Source organism: Podarcis liolepis (assembly GCF_965112155.1).
Source record: "Podarcis liolepis genome assembly, chromosome: 10".
Taxonomy (NCBI): domain Eukaryota; kingdom Metazoa; phylum Chordata; class Lepidosauria; order Squamata; family Lacertidae; genus Podarcis; species Podarcis liolepis.
In genome coordinates, this window is record NC_139562.1 from 70,048,012 (window position 1) to 70,071,611 (window position 23,600).

The window sequence follows — 23,600 nt, forward strand, 5'->3', positions numbered from 1 at the left end:
AAATATCATGCAAGATAGGCTCCACAAGCTTGCCTACATCATCAGTTTACCATGTGTCAGTATAACGCCAGTCTGAACTCTTAAAATCAGCCTGTTCGTTTCACAAAAACTGCCATTTTTCTAGGTACTGGAATTATTGTTTCTAGGACCTAAAAGTCTGCCAATTTCACCCCTCCGTTTTAACAGATATTGTTTCACAAAAACTCCTTAGATGAGGGTATAAGTGACGAAGCACAAATTCCACTTGGAGGACTTGTTGTTGTTTAGTCGTTTAGTCGTGTCTGACTCTTCGTGACCCCCTGGACCAGAGCACGCCAGGCACTCCTGTCTTCCACTGCCTCCCGCAGTTTGGTCAAACTCATGCTGGTAGCTTCGAGAACACTGTCCAATCATCTCGTCCTCTGTCGTCCCCTTCTCCTTGTGCCCTCCATCTTTCCCAACATCAGGGTCTTTTCCAGGGAGACTTCTCTTCTCATGAGGTGGCCTCAACTTCAGGCTCTGTATTGGAGCCTCAGCTTCAGGATCTGTCCTTCCAGTGAGCACTCAGGGCTGATTTCCTTCAGAATGGATAGGTTTGATCTTCTTGCAGTCCATGGGACTCTCAAGAGTCTCCTCCAGTACTGACACAAAAGCATCAATTCTTCGGCGATCAGCCTTCTTTATGGTCCAGCTCTCACTTCCATACATACTTGGAGGACTAGAGCAGTTAAATCTGGGGCTTCTCTTTCTCCTCACCCAGCATGGAAAGCAAATAACTTTCCTGAAAAGAAAAGGGGCTATTTGTATCCTATCCTCTTTTCAGGGTCTTCCCAACAGCATGTCAACTCCAGAACCATAATCTTATGTAGTAAGTGAGTTGGGCATAGTTTGTGTTATGTGTCTGATGCCAGAGATTTTTTAACTACTTCCCCACATCCAAACCCAATCACAAGGGCTCCCCTAAACAACAGAAAAAGCATTGTGAGCAATCAGAGTCAGAATCACACTCAACATCAGGCAAGTGGGCCAATCAAAGCAATTTAGTAAGAGATCGAAACAAATGGAGCTCTGATTGTATGCTAATGCAAGATTGAGGACAAAGAAATAAAGCGCATGAAAAATATTTAAGCACTTTTGAAAACTGCTTCTGAATCACAAAGGCTAGGAGTCATTTCTAAGAATTATTCATGTCTCCTCTTCAGTATAATCTTGCACTTTTATTAATCCTCCTGGCCAGCAGCATGAAGTGTTTTGTGTTCTTTCTTTAATTTAACGGACCTGACTAAATTGATCTGCGGCTGTTTCAGCTTTGAAGTATCACTGCTCCTGTGTACAACACATCCTTAAAGACACCACAAGGAATTTAGAGTGAAAGGAAATTAAGATGCTACAAACATTATAGCAGTGTCCAGGGGAAACTGAAAAGTTGTTATACTATTTTAACAAAATGCAAGCAGGGGCAAAAAGGAATCAAATTAATTCCTGCTTCAGCTGCACTTTGGGGAGTGATTAAAAAGGATAAAACTCAAGATGCCTATATGCTGCTTTGAGGACTGTGGGAGCAAAATGGAGAAAAGCAGTTAGCTTGATGTAGTACTGACACACAAGATATGTCAACATGAAATGAAAAATGGAGGAAGAAACATAAACAAGTTCAAGCACCGAAGGAGTATCTTTAGCGGAAAGGGTGATCAGCTGCATCACACATACCCATACATTTAAGAATAAAGGCATAAAATAATGAAGAGCTCAGGCATGCACAGCTGTGACCCACCAACAGGAAGACATCCAATCAGTCATGAATTGTTGGTAGGTTGGAAGGAGCACAAGAAAATGCTTCATACCAGGTCATTCTATTTTGCTCATCTAACCCAGTATGGTCTCCTCTGATGGGCAACAGCTCTCTGGAGTCTTGGGGAGTGGCCTTTCTGAGCATCTGCTGTTCAATATTGTTTTAACTAGAGATGGATTGAACCTAGGCTAGCAACCACTGAGCCATAGGACCTTCCCATATGAACCATGTTGGTGGTTTGCGGGGCAGGGATGGTGCAAGCATGGATTACGTGAATAAAACAGAATTAAGGGGTATCAAAATTAGTTTGGTAGGAGAACAGAACATTAAGGCTAAGTGAAATTGATGTTTTGGTGTGAAGTCCTGTAATTGGTAAGGTTGACAAATGCAGAAAAACAAAATTCTGGAACTTGGGGTGAGGGGCCTGGGGGAAGGACCTAGCTAGTTCATTAAGTAGATCACTTCCTTTTCAGGTTTACTTCCTTCCTGCTTCTTCTCCAAGTTCAGGTTGTGTGAGCAAGCATGTGTGTGTGTTAGCCTCTTGACTCCCTTTTTTGCCACATGCCAAGCCTGTACTAAGAATGGATTTGTTTGCATTAAAACTAGCAGTCTTACCAAATTATTATTTCTGTACCAAACTCCAACATAAGTGTGTGTGTGTGTGTGTGTGTGTAAAAAAGTAACTCTTACTTTTTATACTGACCTATATTCTTTCCCCACTGCCTTACCTATTATTTGATACTTGAAGTTCAGACTTTGATTTTAAATATATACTTGCACATATGTGCCAAGCCCTCTGACTCCAGCAGTTCCACATATTGCTGATGTCTTCCTGAAATCCTCATGCAGGTCTAACAGTAAATAATCCAGTTCAAATTCAAGAAAATAAATAATTTATTTTCTGTGTAATATAAACCAAGTGAATCTGACCTAGCTTTCACCATAATTAATATTAGTGGAGATAGATTTAGACCTTTGGATGGAATTCATTTGAGAAGCCTGCCACTTTTATTTGAAAAATAAGCCAGAAACATCTGAAAATGTTTGAAAATGATGAATGAGTTCCTAGGGTTTCTGGTTTTTAAAGCCGGAAATAAAAGGCAAGGTTTATTTTTAGCTTAAAAGCAGTAGGGGAAAAGCAAGTGTTTATATTTCACATTTCTGAGCTGTTCTTATGACCTATATTCTTTCAAAATGTTGCATGTGCATTTCTAGGTTTTAAAGTATTAGGTTTTTAAAAGGTTATGATTCTAACTTTACTTACATGTCATATTGAAAAAAAAACATGTCTCCTCGTTTATGAAATATGTACAGCTAAAACTGTAAGTTGACTTAGTCTATGCCCAAGAAGCCAGTTTTCACTCTCTTGCCGTCTTAACTGGTGATGCACATCAGTGGTGAGTGACGATATATTCATCATGTTTATCATGTCAATATGAAAGGTGTGCTTTCCCATACTGTATAACTGAATAGAAACCATATTATCAAGTAGAAATATAAACGTTAGAACAATATATCCTCAAAAATTTACAAAGCTTGAAAACAACTGCTCTAACAGAAATCCAGAATAACTACATAATGGCTGACATCCTATGTTAGTCATACTTACAGTAGACCCATTGAAATCAATTGCTAATGTTGGGTATCACTCAATGTGCTGTGAGAAATCAGCTACATAGCTTCTCATTGGTAACATTTGTACCCAATGATACACAATCAACTATGGTTAGGCAAAGTCTCCTGTGCTTGAGCTGGGTGCTGGTACATGCAGTCCAATCGCTCCTGTTTCACTCTTCCATTACATAATCAGGGAAACAAACCACAGAGTGCCTGGCTGAGTGTTATGTCTGGACTAACACTCATGGGTTGTTTCTCTCAAAATAAACCACAATCTGTAGGCAAGGTTTCTTCTTGACTGTCTGATCCATTGTTTGTTTGTTTGAAGGCAAGTAAGCCCGGAGTGCCAGTTCAGATGTAACACTAAGCCAGCCACTCCATGGTTTGTTTCCCAGCTGGGAGCAAAGAAGCGGCAATTGGGCTGCGTGTGCCAGTACGTAGCGCCTGCACAGGAGGATTTGTTTATGACAAAGTCATAGTTTATGGCTTTGTGTCATGCACAAACACAGCTGCTCTTCCAAAGTAAAATCCTATCCACCACCCACACGTTGTTTTCAGCAAGGCAACAGTTTCACAGCTCTCCCATATTATTCTAGGAGAATTATAAGGCAATGCTATATCAGACTTTGAAATATCACACAGAATAATAATAATAATAATAATAATAATAATATTTATATCCCGCCTTCCCCAGCCGAAGCCGGGCTTAGGGCAGCTAACAACAATAAAACAGTACAACAGTACAGCACAACACAACACTCTAAAATCATTCATTATAAAATTAATTCAACTCAAACCAATGGCAACCATTGGGCCAGAGCTCTGCGAAGATTGCCAAAGGAGGGAGTCAGGCTATGCCATGGCCAAAGGCCTGGTGGAAGAGCTCTGTCTTGCAGGCCCTGCGGAAAGATGTCAAGTCCCGCAGGGCCCTAGTCTCTTGTGACAGAGCGTTCCACAAGATCGGAGCCACAGCTGAAAAAGCCCTGCCTCTAGTTGAGGCCAGCCTACTCTGTGGCCTGGGACCTTCAAGATGATTTTATTGGAGACCGTAAGTTTCTCTGTGGGACATACCAGGAGAGACGGTCCCGTAGGTACGAAGAATGCTAGGATGGCTTTCCCCCCAAAAAACTACAGTGCTAGACTGTTCTTTTAGACAGTTTTCCTAGAAGGCAGCTAAAGAGACTTGATTCTACTAGTCAGAGGAAGGATTGTGTTCTCACTAATAAATTCTGCCCTTTCCCCTTACTGTGTATATTCTCATCCTTTTTATTATTATTTCATATCTTCCAGGCTAAAGCCAAAGCACTGAAAAGAGAATACCAACCAATATTTCACATCACTTTCAAGGGCTCTCCTGTGAAGGACAGAAAGGACACACCTGTGCAGGACCTGGTGGGCCTAGGAGCAGATTCTGCCAGCAGTGTGGTCAGGTGGAGCATTGCAGAGCCGATAAAATCCAGGCTGAAATGTGTCAAACTGAGCACAGGAACAAAAATTGTTTCTAAGCAGACTGCTTTTGATAAAGTTTATTGACATTTATTGGTTGCATTTATACCATTTACAAGACATTGGTCTCATTTTGCATTTGAGAAGCACCAGATTGGCTGCAGGAGTTGCTGGAAGGAGACGTACAAGATGCCATCCAATGGTCTTAGGAACTTCACTATGGATTTGTGTAGAGTTTACTCCTTCTCCTGAATATGTCCTGCAAGGTGGTGGGTATTTTAACTGCAATAGGAAATGATTTCCTTACAAAAGTTCATGTTTGTAAGGAAGTTGAAACTTTGCAGCTGCCATCTGTATTACAGAGATAACGTTTTAAGTATAAAAACTCAGCCAGTCTATTGTTGTATGTATTTTCCTTGTACTATGACTATGATTTAAAGTGTGCCCACTGGCAGATTTCACTTGCAGTTCAGATCTGAAACTGTTCAACCTAAAATGGAGTTAGAACACAGTAGCAGCTCTTATCTTAGCTCTCATCTTAGATCTATAACCCCAGATAAAAAGTGTTAAGAATACAGAGATTTAAACACAAGTATGGCAGGCAGTTTTTATGTTACTTATTGTGGGATTCTGTGATTTAGGTGCCGTACAGCAAGAAGGAAGGGGGAAAAAACCTGATAATCATGGTTGTCACTGTTGAATAAAAACTGGAGTTTTTAGAAAGAGGGTCTAGTGGTACTGAAAGGAAACCATTACTTTTACAAGGTGGCAGCTTTATGACAAGACCTTAAAACATAATCTAAAGTCATGGAAACATATATATTAGACAACATCACACACAAAGTAATGACACTGACACAAAAGTGAACAGTGAAAACAGAAAGAGAGAGAGAAAATTAAGTTCCCCGTCCCTCCAAAAAACCAGCCTATTATCTTAATGTTTAAACCTTGAATCTGTTTTGGCTGATATGGCTGGAGATCAAGGGAATCCTAAACTGCATGTTATAAAATACTTTAATTCAAACTGTGACTTCAGAAAACCTGATAGAGTCTGCAGGATGGAGATCTAACACAGTGGAAAACCATCAAGGAGAACAGTCGGTGAAGTTGAGAGTTCTAGATTCCAGTATTTCGGGGGTTGGACTAGATGACCCTTGTGATCACTTCCAACTCTACAATTCTTTGATTTTATGAATCATAGGAAGCCCTCACTGAAATTAGGAATGGAAGTAGGAAGCACAGGTGCCCAGGTCTTATGGGCAGAAGAAGATAAAGAAAGAAACCGGAGAAGTCTTCTAGCAACCTAGAGCCAAATCCACATGCCCAATCCTTTCGCTAGCACTAGGATTAGGCATGTTAATGTCTACAATCTGTTTAATATGTGGCAAACTTTACAAACCTTGGCACTTCAATATCTGTCTGTAGATATAAACAAAATGCCATTAATGAACTGCAACAGTGCTGCCAGTTTTTGAATATTTGTATCCTGCCAGATTTGGCTACTTATCTGCTGTGATGTGCCAGTTTAATCTTACTACTTCCAACCTATCAGTACTATCTCGCTGTACTTCCTCAACACTAATTGCACAGTCAGATAATTTCCCTTAATTAGGATTCCCTTTGTTGCTCTGATTTCAAACATATTTTGGAAAGTGAGCTCTCTTTCTCATTAGATATATATATATCCACTGTGCAAAACAGAAACCTATGATTATGAGTTATCATCTTACACTGCCGTTAAACCAAGAGCTAAAATTAAAAAGCAAGGATAACCTTTAAATCCTTTTTAGTTATTCATAATAAGAAAGCAAGAATTATTAGGTATTGATGTTGATAATATGTAGGTGCACATGTTTAATAATGAAAAAGGGTAAAATGTGCTCATTTCACAGTCTGAGCACAATAAACCACGGTGCAATTAATGCAGCTATAATCCTTTGCCTAAAGTCTTTAAATAATTGGAAGAGGCAAAAGTGGCTTATTATAAGGCATTACATAATCTGTTTCCTATGACATATGGAGCTCCTTTACAATATTTCTTTGAGCCAGCATAATCAAATAGAGAGAATGTTGGAGTTGTGTTTTTTAAAACAACCCCCTCCCCCCAAAAACCCAGATTCCTATCTTAACTATTTGCAGAGTGAGATCTTTTATAAACACTCCACAAAACCTACTTCATTAGGCAAAACACTTGCATAACAACCACTGCTATAGGAACTGCTCCATTATTTGTATCAAACTCTTTCCTGTGTCTTCAAGATATCTCTGAGCCCGTCTCTGTCAGGGAGAGGGGAAAAGGAAGAATTTAGATCAGGGAAACACCAAAGAAGGAAATGAGTTAGCCCTTCTCCCACAGTACTGCTACAAATTAATCAAAATTGGAGTGGTTCTTGCATCATTTTAGGTAAAAGTGAAGATGCCTGGGAGATCTAGTTGTGGATCTGTTATGGCCATGAGATGTCTTCACTTGACTTTATTCAACCCTAGTGGAAAGTGACTGGCATTGCTCTGGAGTGAATTTTAACTAACAAACATCAGTGCTGTTTTGAAATCAGTGGTTAAAATTAATGCAGTTTTGAAAGGTTCAGTCCACCATCTTGATTCAAAATGGCATCTAACTGTATCCAAACATAGAAAAAACCTCCTCCTTGATCTCAGGAAGCAGCATGAGACATTTAGTTATGGTGTCATAAGAGGCACCTGAACGCATGAAGAACAAAGAGACAAACAACTTTCCAAAATATATAAGAGATGAGCTCTGAGTTGCATAACTTCAAGGGCGACATATTCCTTTTCAATAATGTAGGAGTCGAGTAAGGGACTCGGTTGTCTATTAAGCCCTTCTTATGAGCACAGAAAGTTATTAAAAGCACTGTCTTTATTACCCAGCCTTTGTTTACCTATTTAAGCAATTATTTTTTGCAGCTTGTGTGAACATTCTTAACCATGAATTGGTGAAGGAGGATTAAAAGCTCTTTATTTGGCCTTTCATCCAAGGTGGTCAGTGCAGTGCACTATTATTATTTCCCTCTACTTCCAGTAGTGCTGTTATAGGTTAAGAGTTTAATCATCAAAACCAAAGCAAAAACAGACAGACAGACAGACAGACAGACTCTGAATTGGAAAGAACCATTCTGTTGTGACTGTCCTACTTTTATGTTAGACCTAATTCACTCTTTACTAATGCACTTTATTAGGAGATCATGCTAAAACAGAATGACACTTATCTGTGGCAGGATCCTCCGGGACAACCTTCCACCATTAAGCCTGAATCCATACCCCTAACAGATTTATGTCTTAAAACTAACACAATGAACTCTTACACAATAATGTTTGTTCCTATCTACTCTGCTTAATAAGCTATTTGTGTGCTACTTTCACTGCTGTTGCTCATCACGCCAGATGCAGAAGCTTTATTAGACTTTTATGGTACCTGCCCCTTAGCATTGAATTTCAAGGAATCGATAACATTAATTATCTCATTGAGGCTTCTTTAGGACCTTTGCTGTCCTCTAATAACCACCATGGAGAAAGCTACAAATGTTTCAACTACCAACTTACCTCAGATGTTCATAAATACTGAAGGAGAACATTGCATTATAAATAAATGCGGTAACAGCGGCAGCTTCTCTCCCAGGGTGAATAATAGTGCTTTGCTTGTGTCTCTTTGTGTGTTGGGACCTGTGTCAATTTTCTCCTTTTCCAGTTGTGGTCAACCTCCCTGCAGCTCCTATTTTATGCACACCAGGCACAGAGAGGCAGGCATGTAGAAGCAATGATAGTCAGAGATAGATTGGAGGTTAAACATAGCCACAACTTTAGTAATTAATGTACAGGCAACCCCCCAACCTATGAAGGGGTTATGTTCCTGGACCTCGTACTCATAAGTGAAAATCACTTAAGTAAGGAGCACCCACCCTCTAAAATGCCTCCAAGCACCCTCTCTGCTGATCTTTCCCAATTGTACCAAAATGACTGCACATAAAAAATAAAAACTAATAATAATAATAATAAATAAATTTTTATTTATACCCCACCCTTCCCCATTCAGAAAACTGGGCTCAGGGCGGCTAACAACAAATTTTAAACACTTAATTGATGCAACAAAAAACAGCATAAAATACAGTATAAAACGTGAATAACAATAAATTCAGAATTCAAAAATCAATTTAGGAGGGAAATCCATCCAATAAACATTAGATGATCACCAGGGTTAGCTGGCTAAATTAGTCCTATTTGGGCCAGCGAGGAGACCAGGGGAGAATTAGCTGTGGGATCCTAGAGCGGGTAATCTTCATAAAAAGGGGAGGGGGAGGGAAGGAAGGAAGGAAGGAAGGAAGGAAGGAAGGAAGGGGAATAAAAGATCAGGCTAAGTTCAACTTGAAAGGCAGGAGGAATTCATCATCATCAATTTCTTTATTCGACCGATAGTCAGAATTAAAACATTACACAATAATTATAAACTATAACATCAAAGGAGATACATAGGTAAGGTAGGGCCACAGAAATAGACCTCTCACAGATAACCCACATCAAAGCATTCAGTTATACGTTTCCGACGCTTGAGTGCCAGGAAAAGAAATTTAGCCACTGACAAGGTTGTTTTCCCAGAAGACTTATTTAGCAGATATGCTGTCTGGATTCCTCTTTGTCGGGAACTGAGCTGGGGTAAGTATGGAGTTATAAGATACTGTCTTAAATCGTTGTAGAAGGGACAGCTCAATAAAATGTGCTCTGTGGATTCTACCTCACCCAATGCACAGTGGCATAATCTCTGGTCATATGGAACTCCTCCATATCTTCCCTTCAGGACCGCCGAGTCAAGAACATTCAGCCTAGCCGCAGTAAATAGTCTGCGGTATTCCACGTAGTGGATATCCGCCAGGTAGCGAGCTGGGGCAGCCCGATACAACTGCTCCCCCAGAAACAACCCAGGTTTCACACGGGCTATGTCCTCCTGTCTGGCAATATCCCTTAATCTTTGCGCGATCACCGCCTTTGCGTGACTATACGTCATGGACTCTATATAGAGGGAGGACAACCCACACTTCTGCACTTCCTCCACTATCTCCCCTTCCCATGGAGATTTAAAGTTATCCCTCAGAATCAAGGGGGCCAAACCCACCGGTCTGAAACAGAGCTTGAGCCATAGCCATAGCTTCGCTTTCAGGGCCACATACCTAAAGGCTTGGCAACCGGTTTCCAATCTCATGATCGCGCCTGCCACAGAGGGGGGGATCCTGAGTATGGCCCTGAGGAATTGGGTTTGGATAGATTCCAATTTTCCAAAATCCCTACGTGAGCCCAAGGCAATGCCCACCAGCAGAAGAGGGAGGACTTTCATTTTAAAGAGACGTAAGGCAACATTGACAGTTTGTGCCTGTTTCTTGGAGTACAGGGTTCTAATCACCAGGGCTGCTTTGGATGCATTCGAGGCTATGTATTCTCTGTGCGCCAGGAAGGACCTATTTGATCTTACAACCTGACCCAGGTATTTGAAGCAACTGACCTGCTCTAAAGGAATACCATTAATTGACCATAAATTAGGTTTCGGTCGAGCAGCAAAGACCATTATTTTGGTCTTGGCATAATTTAATTGGAGCTCGTGTTGGGTCTCATATTCATGAAGAGCTCGAAGCATCCTCCTTAATCCGATGGGGGAGGTAGCTAATAGGGCGGCATCGTCCGCATACAGTAGGACATTTAAGGCTCGTCCTGCCAGTTTTGGTGGATGGAAATCAGCATTTGCCATATGCACCACTAGCGAATTAATATAGAAGTTAAACAGAGCAGGGGCAAGCAAACAACCCTGTCTTACCCCCCTAGTGGTGGCAACCGGATTGGAGACTAGCCCCTTACTATCTATCCTAATCCTCAAGAGGGTATTTGTATGCAAATTAATAATCAGCAAGAGAAGGCGGCGGTCGATAGATGTCGCTGCCAATTTTGTCCATAGCTGGTTCCTGGGAATTAGATCAAAGGCCTGCTTAAAGTCTATAAAGGCGACGTGGAGGGCTTTTAGACCATTGCCAGCGTACTTGGTGGCCAAGTGATTTAGGATTAAGATTTGGTCTGTTGTTGATCTTCCGGGGCGGAAACCCGCCTGCTCCTCTGCGATGATATTGTTGCTTTCCATCCAGGTCGTTAATTTGTTAAGTAGGAATCTTGAGTAGATCTTCCCAATAACATTTAGCAGGCTAATTGGTCTAAAATTGGCCGGGTCTGTGCGCGGCCCTTTCTTGTGAATTAACACAATCAGTGCAGAGTTCCAGCTTGGAGGAAATTGTGCTGTTTTGTTTATATAAGTAAAAAGAGCTGCTAGAGGTGGACACCACCAATCCTTATTGGCTTTAATAACATCTATGGAAATAAGATCGTCTCCGGGTGCCTTGCCCGCCTCAAATTGGTCTATAAGTGTTTCCACTTCAGAGCAGGTAACAGGATCCCACTCTGGCAAGGGGGCCAAATCTAGCCTTCCTCCGCTGGGTGCGTGAGCTGCATATAAAGCGGAGAAGAAGCTTTCCCAGGTGTCAGCTGAAATTTGGGGTTCTATCCTTGACAACGGTCTACCCAGGTATCTGGAAATTTGGTGCCAAAAGGAGGAGGGATTTCTATTTTCTGCAGCTTTTAGAAGGTTCTTCCAGTCATTTCTTTCTGCCGCAAGCTTCTTTTCCTTTAATAGTGCTTTATACCTTCTCTTGAGGTTCATAAGGTGACTGCTAGGTGCGGAGTCATTTGATGCCCTATATGCCAAGAATTCATTATATAGGTTGTTCTTGAAGTGCCTACATTCCTCATCAAACCACTTTTTATGAGAGAAATGGTTACTATTCATTACCGGGGTCTTAGCCAACGAAGGTTTTAGCAGTTCTACTAAATTGTCATATATTGGCAGTGGCTCAACTGCCTGGATAAGGGAGTCCCTTGTCTCTTGCAGTTGGTCAGACCAAAGGAGTTCATTTATCCGTTGAGCCATATTGTCGGTCCATTTTAAGGCAGTGGGCCTCATCTGAAGCTGGTTATTTGTAATAGGCACACAGGAGTAGGTAGCCAATTCTCCATCCAGGGTCAGAGAAAGTTCTAATGGAAAATGGTCACTTTCCAGCCTCGTTACCACCCTAAAGTTGGAAATTTTGGGAAATAGGTCTACTGATGTCCAAATAAAGTCTATGGTAGAGGCTCGGGAGCCTGACCAGAAAGTAAATTCGGCAGGGTAATCAGAACTGAGAGCTCCGTTTAAAAGGCAAAAATTAAGAGCCATCAAGGTTTGTCTACATTTAAAACCTGCATATGTAGCAACACTGTCTTTAAAATTCCTGGGTAAAAGGTCTGAGGTTAAAATGGGTAGTGAGGGATATTTATTATATTTAGCAAATAATGATTTATCAGAGTGAGACAAACGGCCATTGAAATCTCCTGCAACTAGGAAGGTGGCTTCAGGATATTTCTCTAGGAGAGTTTCAAGAGTCTGTTGAATTTCCCTCCATCTTTGGTCCACCAGGTTTTTCTTATAGATTGGGTGCAAATAAACATTAATCACCACAAACACTTCCTCCGCTGTTTGTAGCTTTACACCCAGCATGGATGACGACTGGATGTCGATTTGTTCCACCTGCAGGTTTAAGGCCAAAGAAACTAGGGTAGCCAACCCACCTTGTGGTCTGCCAGATGATAGTAAGTTCTGTTGTGCATTCAGATAGAAGCCCTTATACCCTGATAGGGAGAAGCCCTCACAAGCCCAGGTCTCTTGCAGCAAAAGAATATGACTGCCTTTTATGTAGGTGACAAAGGATGGATCCATCAGCTTAGGTTTAATGCCAGCTACATTCCAGGATAAGAAAGTAAGTGATCTCCTTGTCACCCCTTCGAGTCATGCTGGGCCTTGCGGAACCAGCACGGCAGAATCCACCTGGGAATGCATGCGGCGAGGGGGGACAATAGGCTGGAAGAAGGAAGTAATTGTAGCTTGCTTACCAGGCAATTTCCGAGCACCACTTACCGCAGCAGCAGCCATGGTTTGAGGCTTAATTATTGGTAGCTGCAGGGATGGATTCTGGTGCACAGGAGTATCACTTAACGACAGGTCCATAGACTCTACATTTAAAGTATGCTCTAAGATTGAGGGGGGTGGGCCTTTTGGATCTGCGGATGCTGTAGGGAACATGCAGTGTAAGGCAGGTGGAAGGCATCCTTTTCGGTTTGCCTCCAAAAGAGCATCCAGTCTTGCCACAGCTTCCGAGTTTGACCAGAGGGTTGTCGAATCTTCCACTGTATCCTGCCCCGGCTTGACATCCCGAGGCCGTGTACAGCCAGGTTGCAGATCAAAGGTCGTTAAAGCAGGTACCACTTGGGCTTGTGTAGGCTGATCTACAATTGGTGAGGAATTCATCTTATTTACATGAGCATGATCTTCTGAGTTACGGAGACAGAGTAGCAGCTCGTCCAATCTGTCTGTTATCTCTGTCCGCTCCAGTTTTGGCAATTGGGAGAAGGATAGAAGTAACTCACGCTCCGTAGAATTCTCCAGATGTATAGCCTTTGTCAGTGGAGGCAGGGGGGCGTCAATCCAGCTGATTAGATCTGCGGCCAGGGGAGTTGGGGTCGTGGCAATTGGCGGACCCTCAGACTTATCTGCTTTCTTTTTGAACAAGCAGTTTGGTAAGAGGGGGCAGATCTTGGTATTGGTGAAGACTCTTGTAGCAAGGATTCCATAGTTAATTAGAAGGCTTCTTGAGGACATAATAAGTGCAGGGAGCTTTTTGGTTTTAAAGGAGAGCAGCACTCTCTGCCTCTGAGGTCTGCTGCTAATATGATCAATATGCCTCAGGTCAATAGAGCTAGGGATTACCCTCAGAAGCTCCGCTAGGTGTCTCCTTATATCACTCTTATAATGCCAGTTTATTACCTTGCCTCTAAAGGGGCAAACCGTTAGGCAGATTTTGGTAGCTTGCAGCAGCAGTTTGTGAGGAGGTGCAGACTGTTGTTCCTTCTTATTTTGCTCACCTTGCTCACTTTTCTGATTGCCAGCAGCTTGAGGAATTATACAGGAGGTATGAGGTAAAACGGGTGCTCTGGGCATTTGTAAGGGCTTCATCTCAGGTGGTACATCAGGGGAGCTGTCTTTACCTGTTAGGGATACAAGCGAGATAATCTTCTCCAAGGATCCTCGGATGTCTTTTATGTATTTAAAGATATAGTCCACTGTTCTAGCAACCAGGTCTAAAGTAGATGAGTGTTCAAATAGTATCTCATCAATGCAGCTTTCACGGGCTCTAGTGCAAACATTCGAGTGGATGCCAGTATTATTATTGCTTGAAGGTTTAGTAGGCAGGTTATCAAAAGGTTCTTTCACACTGGTTTCCTCGTCATTCATCTCTGCTAGCAGTGTGAAAGAGTTTGAAACCGGGATATTAAAAATATCCTTTGTACCTTCAGATTCGCTAGTTTTTGATTGTTTAGCAAGAGGCAGGCATCTCAGTTCCTCTGTGTCGTCTACATCTCTGGAATCTCTGGTACGTTTCCCAGTTCCTCTCCCACAAGCAGGGCTGTATAGTTGCTTAGTCATTTCTCTCTTCATGCAACCGCCCCAGTTTCAAGGTTAATGGTTGTCTCCCCGATAGAAAAAGGCGTCCTCCTACTCACTAATTTAAAACTAAGACTAAAAAACTAAAAACTAAAAACTAAAGTTAAAAGTTAAAAGGTTAAAAGGTTTCTATGCTCATTAAAACAATATTAAAAGATAAATCAGGGAGCTCACACTCACGCTGACTAAGTGCCGTTCGCCATCTTGGAAATATTGATTCAAACATTCCGCAGGAGGAATTGAAGCTTGGGTTGGAGGCTATGTGGGAATGAGGTGGTGGCAGCAGCAGCACTACCCCATGTGTCAGCTGTCAGGCAGGGAGGCTGAGCAGGCTAAACAGAGCCCTGCTGCACCTCCTGTCTCTTCTGACGTCCTCTTTGGGCTCTGGGGAGGGTCTCCCCATGAGACACAAATTCTCTCCTGCCATTTCTGGGTTGGAGTCGATTTATTTAATTATTTTCTGGTGCTGCACGTGTGCACAGTCATACGCATGTGGGGGGATGCTTGTACATTGAGGGTTGGTGTGCACTGAGATAAGGGCAGCCTGATTGCTGACCTGACATCTCCATCCCTGCCCATGTGCTGGTGAGTTGCCAACCGGAGGTTCCCGCCCAGTGCTACTGCAAATGCAATTGAAGTTGATATCACAAGGCAAGGGGGATGCCTTGTGGTTGAGAGAGCGTGAGCTATGCGAGTCTTTTAAAGCAGCCCAGTGTTGTTAAACTCATATTGCTGAGATAGAGCAGCAAATGAGAACCACATAGTATAGCCCACCATTGTCAACTAGTCTGTTCATGTGTTGTTTTAGAGAAATGCATTTGGAGAGGCTGTTAAGTTAATTATGGCATCAACATGAGTGAGGGGGTAATTCATTGCTTTTCTACCAATGGGAGAAAATAGGAGAATAAATTGCAGCTGTTGGCACAAATACTTAAATGCAGATATTCTTGTCAACAGCTCAAATCCTTTTTGCTCAAAGAAAGAAATTAAAAGGGTGACTTTTTGACCTGCACTAGTAACATTATTATACTTGTTGTGAGGTTTAAATAAATAATGATCTTACAATACACTGGTGGTTTTTTAAACCACCAAGTTTACTACTGAGTTTACAAGCATAAAATCTGAACCTTAGTTGCTGTAAATCTTAGATCACCCCCCACACACACACACACACTTGGTTTTGCACTCTTTGTAGCACTGGTGGCCAAAAATCAATTTATGAAATACCTTCAGTAATAGAACTTGAGTTATTTGTAGTCTTATTGTGCATTTAACAGCTGTATGACAGGCAGAAATTTTACAGGTTTAGCTATTTCTCGAACAAGAACATTATTGTGGGGAAAGCTTCAACTGTTGACATTCTGTGTCTCTGTGTGTCCCGATTTATGTATGGTCCCTCTGCTCTACCCACAAAAGAGGATCCAAATTTGAATTTGGCACAACATATATGCAAATCTGGGCATAATTTGTGGGTGGCATTAGCATTGGCACACCTGTCAATTCAAACAGTTCTGAAGTCATTACAAGAAGGAACATTAGTAGAGGTGGCTAGTTTTTAAATTTTAGATATAATGAACATCTTATTGATGTAACCATCTTGCACCTTAATGGCCAAGGGAGATGACAAGGGCGAATGACTGGGGAAATAGCAAAACAGGTGACTTACATGAGAACCTCACTTTTCTTGGCTGGTTATATAAGCAGAACATTTATAATCATACACAAAAAATAAAGGTTCAGTTCAGTCTGTGCTAACCATGTTCACAGCAAATTACATATTACCCGGGTGGCTCTAAGACTATTGATAGAATCACATATTTTGCTTCTGTTGTTTTCCCCTAGGGCCTTACTGACAGCCAGCCACCCACCCTTAGAATGCTTCTATCTACAGAGTACAAGGTGGTAAGGTGAGGGAGAGGGAGAGAGTTTTGCACCTTTTTGTCTAATGGGTAGGCATTTTTGTTCTCACTTCATGAGAATGAACAAGGTACATAAGATGCTTGTGATTGCTCTTTGTGTCTAATTTAATTACCTCTAGCAAATGTAAACCGTAACTGCACAGAGCAGGGGAGGTGGCGGTAACCCATTGGCTGAACCTGACCAAAGAAGTTGCAGGAAGTGGCCCTTCAGTCCTTTCACTACCTGACTCACTGTAGGTATCAAAACTGGGTTGGGGGAAAACTGCTTCAATATATAAGGCACAGTAAGCGTAATGTGTAATGAGCAGAGCCCCTCACTGTTAACTTATTCACAAATGGGGCAGACAGGTGATTGGGTAAGATATACACAAGAGAAGACCTCAAATAATTGAGTGTAAGTGTGTGTAGCTTTAAGAAAACAGCAGCTCGAGGAATGTGCTGCCAGCAGTCGCCATGGATACAGGACCCATTTGGAACTGCCAAAGTAATTTCGTTGTCCCCGAAGGGGGCAATGACAATAAAGATATTATTATTATTATTATTATTAAATGATATGAACGTCATTCCCAGTTAAGCAATGCACCATATGCGCCCAAGACAACTGAACAGTGACCACTGCAGGCCCAAACTAATGGTCGTGCACAAACCCTCTACATTTTGAGTGGCTACGGCCCTCGTAGGCTTCACTACAATGCTTTTGCAATGCTGCATGGAATAATAATAATAATAATAATAATAAATTTTATTTATATCCCGCCCTCCCCAGCCGAGCCGGGCTCAGGGCGGCTAACAACAGTCAAATAACAATCAAATAATAACACATTCTAAAAATATTTCATTATAAAAATTAGTTAAAATCAAATTGATGGCAACCGATTAAACAAAATTCTGTGCAGGTTGCCGGAGGAGGGAGTCAGGCTGCGCCCTGACCAAAGGCCTGGCGGAACAACTCTGTCTTGCAGGCCCTGCGGAAAGATGTCAGATCCCGCAGGGCCCTAGTCTCTTGTGACAGAGCATTCCACCAGGTTGGAGCCGCAGCCGAGAAGGCCCTGGCTCTAGTTGAGGCCAGCCTAACCTCTCTGAGGCCTGGGACCTTGAGGGTGTTATTATTTGTAGACCGTAGGTTTCTCTGTGGGGCATACCAGGAGAGGCGGTCCCGTAGGTACGAGGGTCCTAGACATGAATGCTTTCATGCGTCAACGATTTTCTTTGCACATTATTATTTTATTTGTGTCCACTGCCATCATTCAAGGCTTTTACCTTAGCCATCCAAATTGTATCATAAAAATATTAGCACATAGGAATGCCTGAAATACATTGTTGTTGTTGCTGTTATATATGGTATACCCTTAAAATAAATTAGCAGAGGCCATACCATCTGGAGGAAAGCCCAGAAACTTCAACACCATTACTTATGAACCTATCAAAACAGCATTCACTCATGGCTGACTGAAAAGTATATGAAGCATTAAATACAGATTTCAACTTTGGCCTCAATACACATTTAAATAAATATGCAGGACAAGCTATATGAATGTACTGTATTATACCATTACAACTGTTCACACACAATGCACAAGAGAAGCATGTTTAACATGACCTGTGGTTAAAATCAAGGGATGCAACTATTTAAGCAGTTGCTATTGTCTAAGTATAGTCTTGAACATGTGAGCCTACGTTACACATTGTCCTCGCCCGCTCTACAAAACTCTGCATTTCCCTTCATTTCAGGTAAAATTTATCACCAGCATTCTTATCAGCGGGATCTATAAAACTGAACCTTCATTTTAAAAGTCCAACACTGTGAGAATGTTTTGCCCAAAAATACTTTAAAAGGTTTGGAAGAAAGCCCCGTGATTCTCTAGAGCATTTGCTTCTGGTTCACAGCTTGTGATAAACTGAGGAGTAAAGAAAAGGTTTAACACCATTTCCAACAACGTGCACTCTTACTTAGAAATCTTGCCATTGCCATTCACGTCACTATCACAGTAATTGAAATCTGTTATGATTGATGCTCCAGGCTTTGGCAGCCTTCCTTATATCAGTATAAACGACTTATTGGTCACCCTTTCTAGTCTATCCTAGTAGCTTCTAGCACAGCTTCTTGTGACTTGTTCTTTGTCCCATTCTACTTTTACCACAGTACTTTCCAGCTCAGTTCACAAGCCATCTATGATGGGAACTAGCTTCAAAATTAATGCACTTTCCTCTCCACAGTCTCTCTCATTGACAGACAAATTAGCTCCTGTTTTATTTATTATTGACACACCTCCCTGTGCCGTTTGACATCAGAATAATGTAGATTTATGTTTAATAATTTAATGTTAAGATGCATACCAGCTATCTGGGCATTCTCCCAACAAAAGATATAAAAATGGATTAGTAGAATGTTATTAATAGGTGTGTGTATCTCTGTGTGCGCGTACAAACACACAAAGAAAGAAACAAAGAAACATATATAGCCCAAATGAGTTGCCAAGACCCACTGGGATGAGCTGATTAGAATCCAGCAGATCTCTGGGCTTAGAGGTTAATAATGCAGCAGAGCTATGCAGGCCTAATTCCCACATCCATGGATTAGCCAGAGATAAGACGGCATACCTTCTCCACCCAAGCTCAACCAAGCTGAGCCTGCTGGATCTTAAGCTAATGACACTTGCCTTCAGAATCCAGAGTCTTTGTGTGATGATGCACACTGCACGCCATGATCTGGCATAGGACATGGAGGAAGGGTGACTCCTGGCCTGGCACAACTTCAAAACTGGCCTCATGCTGGCCTAGGAAGTGGATTTTAGCCTGTCCCAAAATTGGCCAGTTATGGGCAGGCTAGCTGCCCAGCGGTAGGCCTGACTGTGGTGAAAGGCTTCACTCTGGTCCGCTGCTGGGATATTTAAAGCCAGTCTGCTTCCATCACCTGGTCCGTTTCCTTCACTAAAATTCCCAGGGTTGGGTAGCAATTTGTCCACTGGACTAATGAACTCTGTTCTGAGATTTTGCCTACCCCATAGCAATCATCACAGCTTTGGTGGTCAAGGCATTGGTTAAGCCTTAGTCTTTGGAGGAGGGGAGCTTGTAGCCTCTGCCTGCCCCTCCAGTTACCGGGGGTATCCCGTTAAAGGGATCCGGAAGGAGTTTGTGATGTCCAGAAGCCCAGGTAGAGAAGAGGGCCATAGGTGGCAGCCCAGCAAGGGGTTCCTACCTGATGTGTGTCAATTGGGTCACTTGCCTTGGGCTGACCCCAAACAGATATATCCAATGCCTTGCCAAACCCTTACACCTGTCCTCTATAAAGTTCAGTCATAACTTGGGTCAATACAAGTATCATGTATCCTATTTCCTGGGAGATGGTTGTGGGGGAGTGGCGGGCACTTGGCTCACACAATGTAAACTCTGAAAAGGGAGCATATGTGGTAGGAGTGGGACCAGAAGGTGGAGCCTTAGGTTTAATCCTAAACCTGTTCAGCTCAGTCATATAACCTGGCAACCCTGGCATAAATTAATCCAGCAAAATTGGCTCAACTCAAAAACTATTTTAAAGGCCTGTTTTCCTTTCTGCTGGGTGGATCTGGTGTAATTTTGCGCCAGCTTAATTTGCACCAGCTTGCTATACACCAGCATGTGTATAGGACTGCTCCCTTAAGATACAATCTTATGCAGCACTAGAGCTTACTGCTAAATAGACATATTTTGAATTGCACTATTGGTGAACAAAGAAAGGCTAGGTATGACCAGTGCTATTTTTTCTAGAAAAAGAGGTGCTGGAACTCTCCAGGAACACCTCCCATGTTCTCTTATAATGGCAATGGTGCCCACCTAAGGGGCCCCAGAACTGAGTTCCAGTGAGTTCCGGCTGGAAAAAAGCCCTAGGTATGACACATCTGAAACATGTAATATATTTTATCCCCCATCTGGAGACTACATAATAGTTTTGGACTAACACTCTGTGTGTGTTCTCTTCCTATTTTTAGGAGTGTTTGCCTGAACATGCAAAGGGTTAAACTGTGGGTGTGGTAGGGACATGGACACAAACCCCACCCCCACCCACTCAGTACCTGATCCTCCCTCATTTAAAAGATCTGAAGGAAGCTAGGATTCACCTTCTCTTGAATGCAAGTAGAACACAGCGTCCCTGGCTGTGCAGGCATTTATTTACATTCATATGAACATGTGTAAAAGCTCAATACGGGTAGCCTGGGGACTGAGCAGGTGGGGCTGGCGTGTGCAGCCTATGTCTCCTACATGCGAGATCACCTGTGCAGACAAAATATCCGAACAGGGCTTTTGTGTACAAAAGTTAAAGAGAATTAGGGTAACTCTTTAATACTGACTTCTACCCACTGCCAAGTAAACTATGGACATGGCCTCTGCTGAAAGTTACACATCCATAGCTTGTGACACACATGTCAGGAAACCAATAGCTAATCAGAAATACAGTGGCTAGGCTGGCCCACAGTATGTAGCCCAGGAGCAGACTAGAGACAAGAAGATCCATCTCAGGTTTATTCCCAGCACATAAAACCATACAATCATAGAGATGGAAGGGACCCAAGGGTAATCTAGTCCTACCCCCTGCAATCTCAGCTAAAGCATCCATGACAGATGGCCATTCAACCTCTGTTTAAAAACGTCAAAGGAAGGAGACCCACCATATCTCGTGGGAGTCTGTTCCACTGCTGAACAGCTCTTACTGTCAGAATGTTTTTTTCCAAATGCCTTCTCTGAGACAGCCAACGTACAAACCTCCAACAAACAACAGCACTACTCATTCAGACAACCCTTTCTGATCATACACAAGACCCAGGTAGCACACTTCCAGGTCTGATATTTCACTTCCTGTTTTAAAACAAACAAACAACCCTTTAAATATAAAAGGGTCTTGTTTAATGCTTTGTGGTGAACCTTTCTTTTAGGACATAAAAATATTAAATTCAATAAAGAAAATGATATTGCTGCTTTCAAAATGGATGCATCCCATTATTGCATCCCACCCTATTATTGCATCCCATCATATATTGGCCTCTAATGTAAAACCACAACCCTGGTAGAGAACACATGTCCACTGCTGGTCCAAAAGAGCCAGCCTTCTTTTTTAATTTTTAAGCACTATACAATTACAAGATGCATCTAATTTGGTTGTCTCTTAATCTCTTACCCCAGTTTCTTCACACCTCTGGCATTTTTTTCAGAGTTACATTAACATTTTTCTTTGAAAATCACTTGAGATTATGTAAAAAACAGTTCCTGGTGCAACTGCACAAAATGTCATTCCACATACTTATTTTCAACATTTCCCAAATTGCATTCTTCTTGCCAACATTTAAAAACTTGTAGCCCTTACTCTGGCTCTCAAACGCTATCACTAATGATATTCTATGCATTCAAAAATTACAGCTATTAAGATCCTCCGTCAGCAATCCATACGAGGATCATATTTAGTTGTTTATATAGAATAAAGTTACTTGCTCCAGGCAATACTTTCTTTACTGCAGCTACAAAATGAAACACAATTTTCAACACCAGCAAAGGCCTGCAAATTACTCATTCATGATACTCTCCATGCAAAAATTCAGTAATAATCAGCCTGGATGGATGCCAAATTTTTCCAGATTATTCCATCTGCAACCTAGTATTGCTGTTACCCACTGCATCCATAAGAATCAGTAGTTTCATATGATAAAACAAAACATGGACTCACATGGCACTGTTCGGAGGTAGAGATTGTCTCTGATGATCTGCTGGAGCTCGTGGTCCACTGAACCCTTCTGAAACCGTAAATTGAGGTAGCGACGGAGATCCTTATCAACAATGCCTCCTGGTAGAGTGAGAAAAACACATATTGATTAGTAATAAAATATGAAGTGTGAGATTACCGCCTTTTCAATTAAATATTTGGCTTTACCTATAACTGAATCACACTATTTTTTTCTTTATCGACATCCTAAATTACACATAACCATGATCCCAAAGAAGACGACTGGGACCTGTATTCAAATGTGTGTGCACATGTAGCCTTGTTGGACAACTGGAGATGGTGTGGGTCAGCTGCCTGATAGGGAAGTATGAGCCAGGGAGACTAAATACAGCTACCCATCACCATTTGCCAAACAGCTGGTTGGTGTTACTATAATTTTCTAGCTGGGCTATGTATTAGCAGCTTACCGTAATTATGTAGTAATCATTAGCACATGAACATCCTCATCTAAATACAGATACTGAATTGGAACTGCACACACAAACAGGATTGGAATGCAGGTTTCCTTTGCTGATATTGCCCAACTGGATCAAGGTGTTCAGGTTTGAAGTCTGGATTATTATTCACAAATAGGATGATACCTGGGGTGTCATGACCTGGGACCCAGGTGAATGACATGACCTAGAACCAAATGTAGAGACCCACTGGGTCAGCACAGCAAGCAGGCATTTCTGCTCATACAATGCTTTCACACAGTGATTACAGCACTAATATTTCTGCTCTAAGTCTGTTTCTAAGAAGCATTTCTGCTTAACAATATCCTGCAGTCCACCATCAGTACCTAGAAGGACAGCAAAAAGAGCCTGTGAGTAAGCAGGGAAGCTGCCAAGTTCCTTCAGCTGGAAGGTGAACTCCACAGTTGCAAATTCAAGGCTAGTTATGCCTAGCATGGCCTGAACTTGAGATAAGGGTCAGTGAACAACTGTCCTAAAGCCAAGTAGTAGAACTTGACTCAAGCATGCTTTGTCCACACGCTTTTTGGACATCAGCAACTATATATTTTAAAATATATTTTCTCTATGTCTGGAGCAAGCCATAGGCGAAGAAATGTTCTTTCATTTACAGTATGTGTCAGAGCTGCTTGAAGATCCTAGCTCACAGAGGATCACGCTAGCCAGCGATCATTAAGTAAAAGTCTTTATTGAGTTACAGTTTCCATTCTCAAGCTGCTGCGTGCAACTCTACGTCTAGTAGCTAGATCGGCGAAGCTCCGTCTGAGTCTCCGCCCCGTGTGCACCAACTTAATATCCTAGCCCGGCTCCACCTTTTCCGCCTGACTGTCCTCCTCTGGGTCCCTCTACCCCCCGGGGTCTCTTCCTTCCGGGATTCTTCTGACGCTGACCCCCCGGACCCTCCTGTCTCCTTGCGCCGGGCTTTAGGACCTGGCTCCCTTTCCGGGCTGCTTACTGCGCCGCCTTCCTCTGCATTTGAACTTGGCGCGCGCGCCCAACCTTCCACTTTCCGCTTAACCGTTTCTTCGCTCCCCGATGGAGGTGTGGCCACTCCTGACTC

General features: G+C 42.2%; 1 protein-coding gene across 19 annotated transcripts in view; it reads right to left on the reverse strand.

The window, feature by feature from the left end:
• Positions 1–23,600, reverse strand: part of MAGI2 (membrane associated guanylate kinase, WW and PDZ domain containing 2) — a 615,277-nt gene that overhangs the window by 463,155 nt on the left and 128,522 nt on the right. For all 19 annotated transcript variants that reach the window (XM_083463919.1, XM_083463931.1, XM_083463930.1 and 16 more), the window contains one exon: positions 22,032–22,148. In XM_083463919.1, the coding sequence (XP_083320045.1) occupies positions 22,032–22,148 (117 nt within the window). The remainder of the gene's footprint in view (positions 1–22,031; positions 22,149–23,600) is intronic.